This window comes from Vulpes lagopus, chromosome 10 (assembly GCF_018345385.1).
Source record: "Vulpes lagopus strain Blue_001 chromosome 10, ASM1834538v1, whole genome shotgun sequence".
Classification (NCBI taxonomy): Eukaryota; Metazoa; Chordata; class Mammalia; order Carnivora; family Canidae; genus Vulpes; species Vulpes lagopus.
Window position 1 is genome coordinate 5,564,647 of NC_054833.1, and position 19,261 is coordinate 5,583,907.

General features: G+C 38.6%; 1 protein-coding gene across 3 annotated transcripts in view; it reads right to left on the minus strand.

Annotated features, from left to right (window-relative positions):
• Positions 1–19,261, minus strand: part of LOC121500689 — a 414,421-nt gene that overhangs the window by 20,077 nt on the left and 375,083 nt on the right. Inside the window, exon 7 of one of the 3 annotated variants that reach the window (XM_041772632.1) lies at positions 6,581–6,688. The exons of 1 other annotated variant lie outside the window; for it this stretch is intronic. In XM_041772632.1, the coding sequence (XP_041628566.1) occupies positions 6,581–6,688 (108 nt within the window). Of the gene's footprint in view, positions 1–6,252; positions 6,696–19,261 lie in introns of those variants that run through there. One more of the 3 variants, XM_041772633.1, reaches the window with a different exon arrangement.

The window sequence follows — 19,261 nt, forward strand, 5'->3', positions numbered from 1 at the left end:
TGAGCCCCTGCATCGGACTCTGTACTCAGGGGGGAGTCTGCTGAGGATTCTATTCTCCCTTTCATTCTCCTACTGACCCTCCTCCACACTTTTACCTTCTCTCTAAAATAAATAAATCTTAAAAAAAAAAAAAGAGTTAAGAAGGCGACCATAGAATTGACAAGAAAAAGTCACTATAAACTTAGGAAAAGCTATTTTGTCAGAAGGATGAAGGTAGAACTACATGAGAGCCACAATAGCCAAACTATGGAAAGAGTACATGAGAGAGGCAGGGGGAGGCAAGGACATGAAGACAGAGCTATGTTTTCTGCTAACTCTGGCCATAAAGAAGAAAAGAAGGCAGACCTGTAGGAGGATACAGACTCAAGAAAGGGTGGGTTGTTGGTATGTAAAACTAGACCAACAGTAAGCTTTGAAGTCAATGGGAAGGATTCAATTGAGAGGGAATAGTTGACTATACATGTGAGAAAAGGGGTACATGGACAGTGTGAGCTTCCTCTGTACTCAGGATGGGTCAGATGCAAAACACATCCATTCACGTACATTCAAGTAGAGTGAGACAGTGAAAGGATACTATACTCTTCACAGAATGTCATAGAATCTAGTAACAGATCCAGGCTCTGCTACTTTGCTCTCATCTTCCTCAGGCTCTCACTACTTCCTTTCCTTACTCAATACATCACATTTTTCTGGCTTCAGATACCCCACACATGCTGCTCTTTAGAGAACATTCTACCCTGTGCCCAATACTGCATCTCTTCACCCAGTTTCTAGCCTGGTAAAGGTGGTCAATAAACCATTGTTAAAGGAATGAAGTGTGTTCAAAACACTTTATTGAAAGAAACAGCCCTCTGAGGCACAGGACTGGGGATTTTCGTTTCAATGTCATTCTGCTTCCAGGTGCCATTACAGTATTTTCACCAACATAAATGTGAGTTGTCAGTTATGATTCTACTCATAAGTGGGACCTAGAAACAAATTAATAAACAAACACAAAGCAGAATCAGAACTATAAATACAGAGAACAAACTGATGGCTTGTGTTCTCTGGCCAACTCCAGAGAGTTGGGCAAGGTGAGTGAAGGGGGAGGGGGTATAGGTCTCCCATTATGGAATGAGTAAGTCATGGAAATAAAAAGCAGAGTGTAAGGAATGCAGTTAACAATACCTATGAGTGATGTAACAGGACAGATGGTAGCTATTCTTGTGATGAACATAGCCAAACATATAAAGTTGTCAAATGACTAAATTATAAACTTGAAACTAGTGTAACCCTGTTTACCAACTATACTCAAAGAAAATCATAATTTTTTTTTCATCATATAGAAAGAAGATGTTCAAGTGTTCCAGGCATCCTGACCTTCTATTTTTACTACATTTTTGTTTTTTTTTTTTAAAGTCCTAGGTTTTGAGGGGTGGGGCAATGTCTGTTTGTGTTTGTGATTTTTAAGTAATCTCTATACCCTAACATGGGGTATGAACTCCCAAAATCAAAAGTCACATGCTTTATTGACTGAACCAGCCAGGGATCTTTAGTTATATTTTTAAATCCAGACTCATATACAACTCTCCCACAAATACAGAAATGTACACATGTGCCATTTTATCTCATCAAAGAAGTATTTTCAAACATATACATGTGTTGTATATTTAGCATGTCAATGAATTCTACCCTAAGCCACACTGTAGAAAACCAAATTCTAAACAGAATGTCAATCAATTTACAATGGGATGCACAAGAGTCCATTCAACCAGATGTTGTCAATCTGACTGATGTCTATTTTCATCCTAGACAAGGTATACCCACATGTTGGTGAACCCCACATAAAAATGTGAGTGGAAACAAATAATCTGATTAAGAAATGGGCAGAAGAAATGTACAGACATTTCTCCAAAGATGACCTACAAATGACCGACACATGAAAAAATGCTCCACGTCACTGAGCATCAGGGAAATACAAATCAAAACTACAATGAGATACCACCTTACACCAGTCAGAATGGCCAAAATTAACAAGTCAGGAGAAGATAGATTTTGGCGAGGATATGGAGAAGAGGGAATGCAAGTTTGTGCAGCCTTTCTGGAAAACAGTATGGAAGTTCCTCAGAAAGTTGAAAATAGAGCCTTCCCTATACCCCAGCAATTTACTAGGTGTTTACCCCAAAGATACAAATGTAGTGATCCAAAGGAGCATCTGCACCCCAATGTTTATAGCAACTATGTCCACAATAGCCAAACTATGGAAAGAGTGCAGATGCCCATCAACAGATAAACGGATAAAGAAGATGTGGTGTACATATACACAATGGAATACTACTCAGCCATCAAAAAAAAATGAAGCCTTGCCATTTGCAATGATGTGGATGGAACTAGAGGGCATTATGTTAAGTAGATTAAGTCAGTAAGAGAAAGAAAATTATCGTATGATCTCACTCATATGTGGAATTTAAGAAACAAAACAGGACCATAGTCCCCTATGGGATGGAAAAATAAAACAAGACAAAATCAGAGGAGACAAACCATAAGAGACTCTCAATTATAGGAACCAAACTAAGGGTTGCTGGAGGGGAAGGGGTGTGGGGTGTGGGGTAAATGGGTGATGGACATTAAGGAGGGCATGCGATGTAATAAACACTGGGTGTTACATGCAACTGATGAATCACTAAACTCTACCTCTGAAACTAATAATACACTATATAATAATTGAAATTTAATTCACTTAAATTAATTAATTTTTAAAAAGAAAGAAAAAAAAGTGTGAGTAGGACCATAAAATAGACCAGAAGCTTCCAGAGGCTTGGGTGGGCATAGAAATTATTCCTAAAGCGGCAGGAAGGATTTGGGGGAATGAGAAAATCTTCTACAACTTGATTGTCTTGATGGCTACATGACTGCAGGTGTTATATGATTTCTTAGAAGCTCTTAAGAAGTTTCTTTTAGGGGTGCCTGGGTGGCTCAGTCTGTTAAGCATGTACCTTTGGCTTAGGTCATGATCGTGGGGTCCTGGGATTGAGCCCTGTATTGGGCTCCCTGCTCAGCATGGAGCCTGCTTCTCACCCTCAACTCAAATTAAAAAATAAAATCTTAAAACAAAGAATTTCTTTTATTGGTGGGAAATAGTTTTCTGACAACAAAGTTATACCGCACAGTTGGTGACTCAGTGGGCTTTGGAACCCTTGTATCTGGGTTCAAATCCCAGCTCTCTAAATGAATTGCTTGGTAATAACCAAATTATTAGAGGGAATTGCTGAATCTACCTAAGTTTTATTTTCCTGAACTGTAAAATGTAGATACTTCAAAATGTAAGAGTAGTTCAAAAGTAATTTTGAAGATTCAGGAGGACAGTGTAAAGTTTTAAACACATAGCTGGCACATAATAGATGCTCAATTTAGCAATAGTTTTTCCGGTAATGTTCAAGTCTTTTATTTGGGAATTCCTTTCCACCAGACTATGCTTTAATGGGCATCAATAAATTTACCTTTGATACTTTTCTCAACTTTCTTAGTCACATAAATATAACCTGGTTATATTTATACAGCCTTTCTTAAAACAGGATGCAATACGCTGATTGTTTCTGATTAGCAAATTATAACTGTTTTCCAGTCCTGCCTCTTAGATTTTTCCCAGGGACCACCTTGATTCTTGATTAGAATCTATGTGCTTTTTAATCTCTTGAGTCCTGTATTTATAGAAAATTTTCAGTCAGCACTTAGTCATAATAAATCACATCTATTTTGCAGAGACTTATTCAATTTAACTCTTAACAATCTTGTGTCTGAGTTGTTAGGGTATACTTTCTCATCATGCCATGTATTAAATACATTATTTAAATATCATCAAAGAACTAATGTGAGACTAGGCAGTAGCACCTTTGTATTTATAGGAATCAAGATCGAAAAGAAAATACTCTTGCACAGATATTACCTTAGAGCAACGAGCTTCAATCTGCTAGTACTATACCAGAACTTGACAGAGGGAAAAATGGATAACTGATACAGGTGTGTGTGTGTGTGTGTGTGTGTGTGTGTGTGTGTGTGTGTGTGTGTGTTTATATATATCAGGTCGGGTCTGTTCTGGAATGCAGCTAACAGGTGGCTGACTCTTCCTATAATCTCATTAACAGCATCAAGAAGGCAGAAAAGGTAAGATATTGAAGGTGATGAGATATCTGTGAGCAGAAACCTCAGATATTCCCAAATGCCAGAAACAAGAGTCTGAGTTAAATAGAAAGAGTGGTTGTCTGCAACCAGAGCATATGCCTGATTATCTAAGAGAGTAGCAAGAGTGCCTGGATCAATCTGTCTTGTAATAAAGCAATGTTAAAAGAAGTATTCTCATCAGTTGATGCTCACAACTTGTCATATGTGCCAGGAAGCCTTTGGAACAGAGAGGATTTATGATCATAAAACATACTTGAAATTATTAACATGTGATACTTAATAACCTAGGAGATGCAGAACTTTTAAGGACATGGTCAGACATCTTGAGACATCCCTATGCTCAAACATACTCCATGAAACAGTGGTTCAAGCCTTCAAAAATCCTTCCAGGAAAAAAAAAGAAAAATCTAGCTTCTGGCCTTAGAGCATTCATAAACCTGGGTTCCATTCTTCTACAAAAGAAAATACATACGAGGTAGCCAAACCAACATGAATCAGTTTCAGACAGTAAAGAATAGACTCATGACAAGTTTGAGCAGTTGGTGACAAAGTACAAAGACAGAATTTTGGATTTGGATGTTTTATAACTGGACTCATTGCAGGATGAAAAGAAGTATGAGCAAAGATGCCAGAAAGAGAGAGTGGCTGAGATTTAAATTCTGTTTGAGCCCAAATATTAAACTATCTGGAAGGGAAAGAAAGTCTTAAGTATTCAGGAAAGGTAACAAAAACCCAGAATACACACCATGCAATTAATCTACCTACCACAACGAAAGAAATAGCTCCCTTCCTATTTTTTTAAAGATTTTCTCTATTTATTTGAGAGAGATGGAGAGAGACAGACAGACAGACAGATAGACAGACATAGGCAGAGACACAGGCAGAGGGAGAAGCAGGCTCCATGCAGGGAGCCTGATGTGGGACTCGATCCTGGGACTCCAGGATCACGCCCTGGACTGAAGGCAGGCGCTAAACTGCTGAGCCACATGGGGATCCCACTGCTCCCTTCCTATTTTAAAAACCTTTAGAATGAGACTCTAACTGGAAAAGATCAGAAAATTAACTTTCTATTCATATTTTCATCTTTCGTTTTTAGAATTTTCATAAAAATCTGGTTAAAAGTCTCTATTATTTATTTTTCCTATGTAGATACAGAGAACAAAATAAAACAGAAATCAGAGCTTGGTAGGTCAGAGGGTAACAAAATACTAGGACTTTGCCAGTTTCAGGGTATCTAGAAACTATTTACCAGGTAGACTGAAGATAAAGGATTAATAGATTAATATAGATTATGAAGCAGTACAATTTTTTTAGAATAAATTTTTATGACTTTTAATGACTTGCAACACTCTGGGACAGAAAAAGAAATCACGGATAGTCATTTAGCCTCCATGTGATCCAGTTTTCTCATTAGCAAAAAATGTTACTGAGATAGTAATAGGATTAAAAATATATTTCCCTAGGACACATCATATTAAATTGCCTAACAAATCTCAGAAAAGAGGGCCAAAAAAAATCCATCATTTTTATTAAAGCATGGCACTGTAAAATTCAAGACACAGAGTGATGTCAATCACTTTGATCTGAGGATTGCCAAGGAGGCTAGAACCCAGGAAAGGGGAAAGGAGGAGGTCTTGGCCCGTACAGTATGCAAAATTGCTATAAAGTTTCAAAATTCCAAATTCCCATTGCAAACTTCATGAAGTTATACATCAGCTAAGGCAAAGCTGCTCACTCTACTCAAAATTTACTTTTATAAAAGGCACATCAGGGATGCCTGGGTGGCTTAGTGGTTGAACCTCTGCCTTTGGCTCAGGGCATGATCCTGGGGTCCTGGGATCAAGTCCCACATCAAGCTCCCAGCAGCAAGCCTGCTTCTCCCTCTGCCTATGTCTCTGCCTCTCTCCGTGTGTCTCTCATGAATAAATAAATAAAATCTTTTAAAAATTAAAGAAAAGGCATATCAGAGGAGATGCCTGAGTGGTTCAATGGTTGAGTGTCTCCTTCTGGCTCAGGTCATTATCCTGGGGTCCTGGGATGAGTCCTGCATCAAGCTCCCAGCAGGGAGCTGTCTTCTCCTACTGCCTATGTCTCTGCTTCTTTGTGTGTATCTCGTGAATAAATAAAATCTTAAAAAAAGGCATATCAGAGAAAATATATTTTGTGCTTATATGTGCTTCATTTTGTTTCACAAAATAGATCCAAGTGTCTTGCCTAGTGTATAACAGGCATTATAATATGCATTACAATATATATTACATATGATGAACATTTGTGCAGAATGCATCATGCTGTGAAATTCAGAGATAATACCTATTTCAAATCACAAAAATTGGAATCTCTCCCAAAAAGGAATTCAACTGAGAATGATGTGTTTACTTAATCCAGCAATTGAACCAAACATAGTGTCTTTTTATACCTTCATGCCCAGTTGAAGTTGAGAGCTGGCGGTCTGTCGGAAAGTTGGTCTTGAAGCGCTGTGCTGGGCATGGCAGGTGCTCAGATAAGATGACAGGCTTCCAACACCCTGGCATCTCATGTTATTGAGGAGAGGAATTAAAAAAAAAAAAAGTTAAGATACAGAAGGGTCAATGCAACAATAGAGTTCAAGACAAAGGGGAAGTCTAGCCTAAATGTACTTGAGGCCAGGGAAGACTTCATTGACAGTGCAACAGCTGAGATGGATCTGGAACGAGAAATAGAAATCAGCCATGTAGACCAGAGTGGGGCTTATTGTTTCGGGGAGAGAAAACAGCACCGTGACATATCTGGGGAATTGCAAAATGTTCAAAGGGCTCTTAAAAGTAAGGGAGATTCCACTGGTGGGTTTCATCATCCAAGTGACAGAATTTAACCCGTATGGGGAGAGGAAAGGAATGTGCCATGGAAAATTAAGTGAAGAAGAGTGGTAAGAGCATGCTTTTTATTTTAGGATATATCAAAAGATATTTCTGGAAATCCTGCCCAGGACCAGGGTGATGAGACATAGGTGACAGAGAATCTAATTAGAACAAAATTGTGATAGACTAATTATAGCTGTGAGTCACAATTGAGAGAAACTGGTGTATAATTGAACATGGTAGGAGAAGATGCACCAGGACCATTTAAGAATCTAAGTCTAGAGCGGGGCCACCGCCTGAGACAAACGGAGAAACAGGGTGGTTTGGAGTGGGATGCCACAGAAGGTAATGCAATCATTCAAGAAGTAAGCTTTTAACCATTTGTTAAGGCTTTGGCACCCTTGAGAATCGCATAAAAGCTAGGAATTCTCCTCTCAGAAAGATGCAAATACCCAAATCCATACTTTAGATGTAGAATATGATCTTGGGGCATTCGCAGCTCTCACTTCTGAAGACTCTACTTTTAAGACTCTCCAAACAGAGTAAGAAAAGAAAAGCAAGGCAAAAACCCTGACAGCAACTGTCACTAAAATGACTGGCAAAGGAGGACAGTTCAGTCAAAGAAATGATCAATCAGACAGTTAGATGGGAAGCCAGGAAAGAATGATGTCATGGCTTCAAGAAGGTTGCAAATTTCCAGAAGTAGGAAACAGGCAGCAATACCAAATGTTATTAGGAGGTTACGTGGGATGAGAATCAATCATAAGCCATTGGTGCTCACTGGTCTGTAGATTTGCTGCTCCAGAAGCCAGACAGTTGCAGCAAGATGAGAAAGACGACTCAGAATCTACGCAGACACGCTTTTGAAGACCGGCAGCCCGGAAGTGGGAAGGCGTAGCAGAGGTAAGACAACAGATGGTTATTTATTGTGTATGCATAGGGTAGGGGCAAATCTTGAGCATATGTTTTCAGTTGAAGAGAAGGAGAAAGATGGAGACAGAGGAGGGAGGAAGAAAATGGATTCAGTATCTTCTTAAAATTAATCAGGTCATTTTATGGAGGAAAGCAGACATTTTCCGTCAAGTAGAACAAGCAGAAGAAACACCTTTGGTCGGTAGACAGCAGTGGATACAGAGGAGAGAACATGGAGACAAGTGTCCCAGATGCCATTTCTCGGTCAATTATAAGGAAAGGTCACCTGCACGAGAGGGCATCACGTGCGGTTGATGGTGGAGATGAGAAAGGCAGGCTTGTGTCACAGAGACTAGTACATGACCCCTCACCCACCACCACATGCCAGATACCAAGAATGACCCACAGCACACAATGGAAGCTCGTTAAGTACACATAGAACAAATGATGACAATTTGAGGAGTCTAGGCACATAATACAATGTAGAACAGCTGACATGTCAAATGAGAATAAAAGCTACTAAGCAGGGAAACGTAAAAGGTGCTCCAAAGATTTTCAAGGTGTCCAAGAAAAGAAAGCCCTGAAAGCCTGTTATTTATTTATATGCCCTCGCACAGAGCGCTGGATGACCTGCAGTGATCTTAGGAGATACACAACCTTCTCAGGAGCTACCCAACGCCGCCATCCTTGTACATCCTTAGAAAACAGGTATCCACTTAATGAATAAGTCATCACTGACAGCTGGCAGATAAGACATGCAGTGTTCTTATCCAACATCCAATATTCTTCAACAGAGAGGGACAACACAGAAAAATTGGGTAATTATACTGTCAGTTGGTCACCTAGCTCTGCAGACCACACAAAAGAGGAAAAAAGCAAGCGAGCAGGACCAAGCCAACTTCTGTGCAGCACGCAGCAATCTAGATAAAGGAGAGGACCAGGTAATCTGCACTTTGTATTCCACGAATGACTTTCTCACGTCAAAATCCATTCAAATTTGAAAACAAAAATCCCTCTCAAATCCAAAATCACGGCCAGTGAACAACAGGGAATGGAAGGCATATTATTAAATCCCTTCTGATAAAAGGCTGTTGAACTGGATTCTCAGTGACTTGGGCGCATGATGGGTTACAGATGCTGTGTTCAGGTGTCATTTGAATTCACATTATATCTAATAAATCACAGTATGTTCACTTGTCCTATTAAAACTGTATTCTACTTTACTAGGTCTGAATAATTTGTATAAAATTGATTGCTACAGTTCTCACTAGAAGCTCTAATTGCATTCCTGGTATAACTTAAAATGATAACCTTATCTTAATTAGTAGCATGATGCAGAAATGCTTTTGAAAGCCTCTGAGAATTAACCTGCATTTTTAAACAGGAGCCCTGGGGCTTAAAAAAAAAAAACAACTTAAAAAAATATTCCTGTTGAGTACGTGAGGCAATGTTAATTTATCAAAACTACAGAAGGAAATAATCACATAGTGAGGGACCAAGCAAAGCAGCTAACACTTCCACTGATCAAACAGTCTGCATTTCTCTTTGCAGAGTCACACACAGTGAAATTCTAGGGCCAAGATCTCCTTGGCTCCCACCCATTCTTGGTGTCAAGAGGGGTCTCTCTCTGGTTATTCTGATGAAAATCACTACTCAGAGTAAGTGGGGTGCTACCATCATGGAAGTGAGTGGACAGATCAAGGCATCTACTGACCTCACAGGGGCTTCACCACCATGAAGGTCAGCTTTCGTATTTCAAAAGCTCCCAGGCCAGGCTTCTTCCTGGTCAGTCATTCTCTCTCATTCAGTTAACTCTGGACTTCCTCGTCCATCCCATGCTGTCTAACACCACTTTCTGTCTACCCATATTTGCAGTGTCCAAAGCTCCAGAAGCAAAGGTCCCCTGTAAAGAGATTAGACCGTGTGTATGTTTTCCATATTATCACTCTGGTAAAGAGATGTACGTTTCAACCACCCTAAACTATATTAATGGCAAGATAAAAAGACTTCACAGTGAGTCATCATCGTAAAAACCCCAAAGTAGATGTTAAACATTCTCCAGTACACTGCTTGCAAATTGAGGGTCCTTCTAAAAAACATGATGCAGCTTGGCATATATTTTCCAAAGTCTAGCCCAAGAAATATATTGGGTAGATCTTATTATCATCCCAAACTATAACTATAGCCACCTCTAGAAATGTTAAATGCATGTTTTGATAAGAAGACTACTCTCTCAAGTTTGGCCTCTGAGGTCTATGGTTTCTATCCCTAAGCTAGTACCACTGGAGGAATAATTATCTTCCTATAATGCAATTTGACATTTCCTTTTTTGAAAATGAGTACAATTCAAAATTTTTTTTTCAATTTTTAAAATTTTAAAATTATTTTCTCCCTACTAGAAGTTAAGGAACAGTTTTAGAGGTTAGAGCTGGTAGAGAATATTACAGCAGGATAATCACTGGAGCTGAATATAAAATTAGCAGAAAGCAGAGAGGTATGAATACTTCTCACGTTTGGGGATAAAGTGAAATAAAGTTCCATCTATCTTAATTTATAAGCATAGAATACGGTAAAATCAAACAGGAGAAAACAGGCAAATACTAATGTTAGTTCAAAAGCAACTCTCCTTACAGTTTCTGGTACCTTCTTTAATGGCATTAAAACACTATTTAAAATATCTATTATATGTAAGGAGCTATGTGTTGTAATGGATGTTGAGTATAAATTGCTCTTATAAAATAGTAAAGCATTTTTTTAATTTACATGCAGCTTCTCTTCCATAAGATAGGGCATTTCAGAAGTATCATCGTGTGACATATATGGGCATTTATGGCATATCTGACATCATATGACATATATAGATTTCTATAAGCAAGTAACCCATATCTGGAATGTCTTGTAAACGTATATAGGACTGGGCTCATTTTCTCTTATTTAAAACTATCTGTGGGCTTGAGAGAAAGGAGACTAAACATTGCTTAGCACTTTAAAAATTCAGCCTGAAAAACCCCACTGAAAAAGACATCTTAATCAACAGATATTTCAAATTGAGTGACCCCAAACCTGTTTAACAAGACTGCTTGTTCTAAAGAAGGGAAACCCTCAGATAATTTCACTTGCTTTTAGTTTCACTGGTGTGACAACCACACTCTGTCTGATAGCATCTTAAGGTTGCAACACCCACGTCTTCTTCCTGCTGCAGCTAGAGTCTCATTCACAGCACTAATGTGCTGAACAGGGACTATGGGAAAATCTTCTAGTGCTTTCTGGCAGCCTATGTACCATTGCTGCTAATTCTAATGCCCAGCAAGCATAATCATCATAACCTCTGCTGTGATCCCAACAAGGATTCTTCAAACTCCTTATAAATGCATTAATCACCCCTATGAAAGTCACTGCTTGCTTTTAACGAACAAAGATAATGTATGTTACTGGGATTATACCACTGCATGCAGAATCATTAGAGAAAGATAGATCAGAATTTATGATTAAGCCTTTGGACAGCAGGGCACTATTTTAACCATAAAAATCACAACTTGCAAGGATAGTGGCCAAAGCAGAGGAACCATTAAAGACTTATAATTAGCATCAATCAAGGTGACACTACTGTTGACATCTTTATTACTTTAAATACACTAATCAAATACTTCTGCATTGAGATGGAAAGATTGATAGGTGGCTAGACATAGAAAACATCTCTGTGGAGAACAATTTAAAATGATCTGTTCAAAAGGTAACGGGGGAAAAAAAGAAAAAGGCTTTGGTATCAGTCAAGTGGGATCCAAACATGCAGCTCTGAAGTGGAAAAACTCAAAATGGACCTGCTGGGTTGGCAGGGTTCTTTTGCGGATGTTTTATCACCAAGCATTGCTACAAATAAACACATACCCGTATGTCCCTTCTGTGCAACCCACTGGAATTGCTTAATTTAGATGAAAAAATAACTCAGGGGAATAGAAGCTTCAGGCTACTGTGTCAGGTAAATAAATAGCTGAGCATTCCTGCCCGGTATTTACTCACTGCCTAGCCCTCTTCTTGCATGTGTGCATGGAAACACACGATACAGGGAAGCTGAACTCGGTGTTATTTACATAATTACAATAGAGCTGTCAATATTATCTAATTGCATCAGTGCTCAATTTCATACCACACAGACTCTAAAATATACTGTTATTATTGCTGCTCATATAAATATTTCCATCTTAATGAAAAAGAAGCCACTCAGCATCTTTGCCACCCCTTGAGCCCATATGGCATTATTCCTTAACAACTGTAATTTTGAAAAAGGTACTCTTCCCCAAACAGTTTCTGGCTGTTGCAATGCTCACCAACTGAATCCTTGACGTTAAGGGATTAGATAAGAGAGAATGTGTGTTGTTTTCAGGTAACCATCTGGCTTGGAGTCAGTTCAGAACTACAGATGAAGATTTGGCAAGGCAAAGCTTCCCAAGGGGACAATTTCATATTTGCCAAAGGAGCTTATAATGAAGAACTATTGTGAGGAAGACTCAGGAGCCCAACTATCATGGTGGCTTCAAAGTTCAACTTTACTTCTATGTTCTTAATTGGTGTATCTACCACTAGGTTTATTTTGCTCTTTTTAAGATTTTGTTTATTTATTCCTGAGAGACACAGAGAGGCAGAGACATAGGCAGAGGAAGAAGTAGGCTCCCTGTGGGGACACCGATGTGGGACTTGATCCTAAGACCTCTGGGATCATGTCCTGAGCCAAAGGTGGACACTCAACCACTAAGCCACCCAGGTGCCCCACCACCAGGTTTATTTTTTTTTTTTTACCACTAGGTTTAAAATAGAGAGTACATCTTCTCTGAATTAAACACAGGCTCCTTAAAAAAAACAAATGTGTATGTCCATAAAAAAACAGGTTGGAAGAGTAGAAGGAAATTCCCCATTGTTTCTTTCCAAGCAATGAAGAAAGAACTGAGGAAAGAGGATGGGGACGGAGTTAAAATACTTGGAAGGATAACATTACTCAAACTATATTGCTCACAAGTCACTGAAAGAGTATCAGAGGACTCAAGCCCACTTCCATTTTTAATTTCATGGTTAAGAGAAGAAGATTTTCCAATATAGCCTGATAGCCTCACAGAGGCAAGGTAATAAGAAAAATGCAGCAATTGAGCTACTAAAAATCCCACTAGTTGAAGCCAATATTTATCAAATCACCCCTCCAACAACATTATGCTACAATTTCTAGAGGGTTCCAAGACTCTGACCTCCCCTGAAATGATAATAGCAAACCCTGCCGGCCCTTAAAAGCGTAGTAGCCTATTTCATTTGAATAGGTTTTTGCAATTGACAAAGTTATTTTATACACATTAAATTATGCATGAACTGTGAGGTAGATACGATTATTTCCATTGTACAGATGAGATCAGAGAGTAGGAGAAGTTAGGGAACCTTTTAATGGGCACCTGGAGGGAAGGTCTGCTGACTCAGTAACCTTTTCACTATACTATGCCGACCCTGAGTTACTATCAAGTGTTCCAAAACTCAATTAAGGAGAGAAACCACAAATTATAGATGCTGATTACCTAGAGGAAAGACAAATTTTAAAAGGTACTTTAGCAAGAGAAAGCTGTTTCATTGAAAACCAGTAAGACGCAAAATGAGCAAGAAAAATCCTCCTGGTCTGAACATTGGTTTGCTTTGTTCAGAGACTGGTCATCTTTCTACCCTACTCCAAGATTTTGTTTTTCACTGCTAAGAGTCATTTGATTCTCACTGACGCACAAGGAATGAGGAAGGTTGTGTAATACTGAAAGAGGCTGACCTTACCACTCTGGAAAAATTGCCAGCCAGACACAAAGTGTCGGCTAATAGTGAGTCAGGGATGGGCTCAAGAGTATCAAAGACCTTTATGTCGAATTTTTAACAAAGAAGTTTGGTATAAACAAGACTTAAGGGCTGGGAAATGACACAAGAAGAGGACAGTCACTTCCTCATCAGAGGACATGGCTTTTGCCAAAATGTGCTGAAATGTGTACACAATATTTGCTAATAGACATGACTTAGAGAACTCTTATCAATAAGTGCTATGTTCTAGATCCAGATGCGGAAATATTTGAGGCCTGGCAAATTCTCTATCCTACCCTATTTGAATAGCTCAAAGCTATTTATATACTTTCCAGTTAGTACCATTCTTATTAAAAAAAAAAAAAAAAGGAGGACAGAAAAGATAAACTAAGAGGGCTAAGCAGAAATGGAAGAACCAAAGAGAAAAAATAATTGCAAGTAAAATACATAACAGATAAAAAAGAAAAAGAGATGCTCATCGAACAATAATGGCAAAAATAGTTGGTCATAAGCACAGTATTACTCTGTGTCCCATTGTGTTGTCTTTCCCAATGCTTTAATGCCTCTTGCACATTGTGGAACCAGCTGCCATCCAAACCTTCAGTCCTGGATTGACTACACAATAAATCTATATAAAACAAATGGAGGATCTTCTCAATGTTTTAAAAACAGGTAGGGATATTTTTCATTTACATGTTGCACAATGGAGACATTATAGTAGAAAAAGGAGCTGTAGATATGAAGGAAATTGAGTTAGTAGTATAAAACATTTCGATCATTAAAGGAGCTTATTATCAGAAATGTCCTCCCAATCTAGCCCAAAATAGCCTAACAAGTCATTTTAAATTCTTTTTTTTTTTTTTTTTTTTATTTTATTTATGATAGTCACAGAGAGAGAGAGAGAGGCAGAGACACAGGCGGAGGGAGAAGCAGGCTCCATGCACCGGGAGCCCGACGTGGGATTCGATCCCGGGTCTCCAGGATCGCGCCCTGGGCCAAAGGCAGGCGCCAAACCGCTGCGCCACCCAGGGATCCCAAGTCATTTTATTTTTTAAAAAAGATTTATCTATTAATTTGAGAGCGAGTGAGCATAAGGGCAGAAGGAGAGAAAGAAAGAATTTCAAGCTGACTCCCCACTAAGTGCAGAGTCTAAAGTCATGACCTGAGCTGAAATCAAAAGTCAAAGGCTCAACCAACTGAGCCACCCAGGCATCCTCCACAAAAAGTCATCCCAAATCATCTATGTGCTGTGTTGTCATTTTTGTAAAGGGATGGATAAGGAGATTTGTTTAACCTGAGTGTCTTTAAATACATTGCCCACCAGATTGGACAATAATGGATATACAGTGTATAACAAAGAGTCTCAGCATCACAGGCCCAAAAACATGGGTTTCCTAATCTCACTTTCTTTAGTCAGTGATAATGAGTAGAGATGGGTTGGAAAATTCTACTTAAAGACTCTAAAATATGGGGATCCCTGGGTGGCGCAGCGGTTTGGCGCCTGCCTTTGGCCCAGGGCGCGATCCTGGAGACCCGGGATCGAATCCCACATCAGGCTCCCGGTGCATGGAGCCTGCTTCTCCCTCTACTATGTCTCTGCCTCTCTCTCTCTCTCTCTCTCTCTGTATGACTCTCATAAATAAATAATAAAAAAAAATTTAAAAAAAAGACTCTAAAATATGAATATAAAAAGAATTTCAAAGGAACTTAAGATGTGAATTTACAATACTCTAATAAAACCCTGATCTGACTTTGAAAACAAAAATCATATAAAAAGGACGAACACACTCTCTTAACATTCTAAAAGAAATTGCAAAAGTGTAACTTGTATGATTGGAGAAGGTTCTACATGGCCCACTGAAATCTGATGGAAAATAAAAAACTCCTAAGCAAGGAGAAAAACATTCTTTGATATGTAGATCTCAGAGAAACTCACAAACTGGAGTTTCCACAAACCTGGCTAGGTACAAAATACATTAGCAAGGACAAATATCATTGAAGAAAGCCCTATAGATCTATTTCTACCATCATGAACTACAGATCAACAAATTCTAATGGACTAAATATTGAGAATAAAAAGTTTATAGTGAAAGGTTGACATACAAGATGCAAACATAAATACAAGCCGAAAATCCTTGAACATCAACTTAAAGTCTCCCTCCCAATTTTAATAGCACCCATCTATCTAAGATCTGGGCTATAGACATGTAACACCAATTCATGTTCCTGAAGTGGACCTGCTAAAGCAAGGCAAAGACATGCAGCACTTCAGGGTTCTAGGTCAAGGCAAGAATATAAGCCATAAATTCACTGATGCTAAAGATGAATGAATAGCCAAAGACACACAATGGTCTCTATTACTTTGTATTGAAGCTCATAAGAGGTTTCCAATTATCTTACAAAATATGTTTGCTCCCTGTCCTTTGTATTCTGTTTGATTCTGTCCATTATATGGCTAAATCTACTATACATCAAATAAGAGTGGATCATTTCTAATTTAATAGTGACACAAATCCTTTGGAGCTCATACACTATTGACATTGACATAAAATATTGACCTTGAATTTATAAAATATTGACTCACTTTCATTGTTCTCTGCATTTCTCCTAGGATAAGAAATGATCAGGATGAGGTTTCCATAGGCTGTTGTTTTGTTTTGCCAAGATGTAGTCATAGCCTATCACATAGACAGGCTATTCTAGTGAAATCTTGACTAACACAACCAAATCAAAAGAATGAGTTGCATACTGGTAACAAGAGAATATTTTCATTTCAAATACATCCTGATTAAGCTCTGCAGTAATATTTCTTTAAAGAAGTGAAAAAGTGTGTAAGAGACCCTAACAAATAATCATACCATTGCAGAGACTAGGATTCCAGAGAGAAACAAAATGAAGGCCAGTGGAGTAACATTTGTGGGGACTCCTCAGCATAGAAAGAAGCTCTGAACTATCAGATGCCTTGCTTCTTTTCTCCGTCCTCAGCTACCTGCTCTGGGACAAATCCTCAATTTCTTCACATGAACAGAAACATAATAATACTGACATTACCTCACTGTGTTATGGTGAGAAACAGATGAGAAAGTGTATGGGAAAGCATTCCCTACATTACCAAATATTACAAAGACATAAATTATAAATGAGACCATGATACATATGTAAGTTATAAACAAAGAGGAAGGCAGACTAGTATAGTTAATTTGAAATTTATTCATTATGACACAGATGTATAAAAACCAATTTTGTAAATAAAATGTTTTCCCATCACATAACTGACCTCATCTTGCTCAGAAGTCCATTCCCACTCGGTGGCAAAATGAGCAAAACAAAACAGAACCTTGAAGCTTATTCATTTGGTATTACTCAGGTTCCTCAGAAAATAGTCTTTTGGAGGACATTTTTAGGGTTTCTGGGCTTTTTATCTCTTCTTGCCTCTTCTCCTGAAACATTGGCATCTCCTCAAGAAGAAGTTTAAGTAAGCAAGATTGTGGTGGCAGAGTGGGGTGTCTACTCTGTTTATTACCCTTCTGGGCGGGCTGCTCCGTCCTGAGAAGGGCAGAGCTACTGTGGCTCAGTCTTTGGGTTTAAATCTCTACCTTCGCTGGCTGTATCTGTTTCTGAAGTGTCTGAGGTGGCTCTCTCCATGGGTTTCTAGCCATATCCCCCAGTTGACCAGACACTCCATCTTGGCTCCTACTCCTTACCTTACAGACTTGGCTATGTCCACTGTGGGGATCGCAGGTGGAAAGGGGCACACTGCACACTCTGTCACAGATTCCGCTTGCTCTGTGAACCTATAATTGGTGCTATTGCTGACTTATAAGCTCAGTTAACCATCTCTGCCCCAGCAGAAAATCTGGGCCAATTCTAAGACATCAGTTACCTGGAGAAGAGGTGAATAGAGTGGCCTCTTTGGAAGATGACACTTTCTGCTCTACTGCACAGGCCCGGGGTGGGGTGAGGTGGGGTGGGGGAGCCCTTCCTCAACCTTCTTGTCTTTTTAAGTCACCTTGTCCCAGCTCCCAACCCCAAAAATCTCATCAAACATCTTGTTGCCTCACTGCAGGGGGCCTTCCCTTTCTGTGTGGTTCCATCTCACTTTTATAAGCTGGAGTCTCAGACCTTCAGACTTTCTTCTCAATATGTAAATGGAAGCGTTAGCATTTTCAACAAATCCTAGCTTATATAAGAACTCTTCTAGCAAGTGCACAATGACACATTTGTTCCACAATTTTTACTGCATCTGCCATGCTCCTGAAGCAAGAAAGGCCATTGATTCCATGACTGAGGCAGGTGCACAGCAACAAGATTTACAGCAAACGGTTTCAAACTATCATTAAATATTTCAAAATTTTATTCTTATTCAAAGAGCTAAGCCATTTAAGAATATAAGGGATTTCAAGGGCTTCTTGAATAAAGGTAACTGAAATGACAACCATATACAGTAGCTGTTATTAACCCATTTTAGAGATGAAGACATGAGGGTTCAGAGAAGATAAATAATTTTTCCAGGTAGGCACAGCATGTAATGACACAATGATGACAGAATTTAAACGCAGGTTATTTGTACTGTAACTCCAGCATTCTATTTACTACTAATATAAAAGTCCCTTGGCAATGTCAGTCAACTCCAGAAGGGAAAATATGAACAGAAATCTCTGCTACTTACCCAAAAAAAAAGAAAAATAAATGACTTTGGTGAAGATTGCAAGAGAAATTCAGGTAAGTTATTAACGTACTCATTCAACTAGCATTTGTTGAATATTTCCTAATATAACAAACACTACACTAGGGATCAAAAATCTAAATTGTGATAAAGAACTTATATAATGCCAAAATAAACAAAACAAAAACCAAGCAATCTAATTAAAAGATAGGCAGAGGACCTAAATAGAAATTTTTCTAAACAAGACATACAGGTGGCCAATAAACACATGGAAAGATGCTCAACATGCCTCATCATCACAAAAATACAAATCAAATCACAAAGAGATACCACCTCATACCTGTTAGAATGGTTAAAATTAAAAAAATAATAATTAAAAAAAAAAAACAAGAAATAACAAGTGTTGCTCACCAATACTTGTTGGATGTGTAGAAAAAGGAACCCACCTGAGAATGTAAATTAGCACAGCCACTTTGGAAAACAGTATGGAGGTTACTCAAAATATTAATGGAATAACAATATGATCCAGTAGTTATACTACTTGGTATTTACCCAAACAAAACAAAAACTAATTCAAAAAGACATTTGCATCCCTATGTTCATTGCAGCATTATTTACAGTAGCCAAGATATGGAAGCAACCTATATGCCCATCAATAGATGAAAGGATAAGGGAGTTGTGATATGTATGTCTGCATACGCACACACAAAATGGGATATCATGCAGCCATAATAAAGAATAAGACGCTGACTTCACTTGTATTTGGAATCTAAACATCGAATAAACAAAAAGCAGGACAAGACCTATAAACAGAGAACTAATGGCTGCCAGAGGGGAAAAGGAGGGAGCCAAACTATGGGCAAAA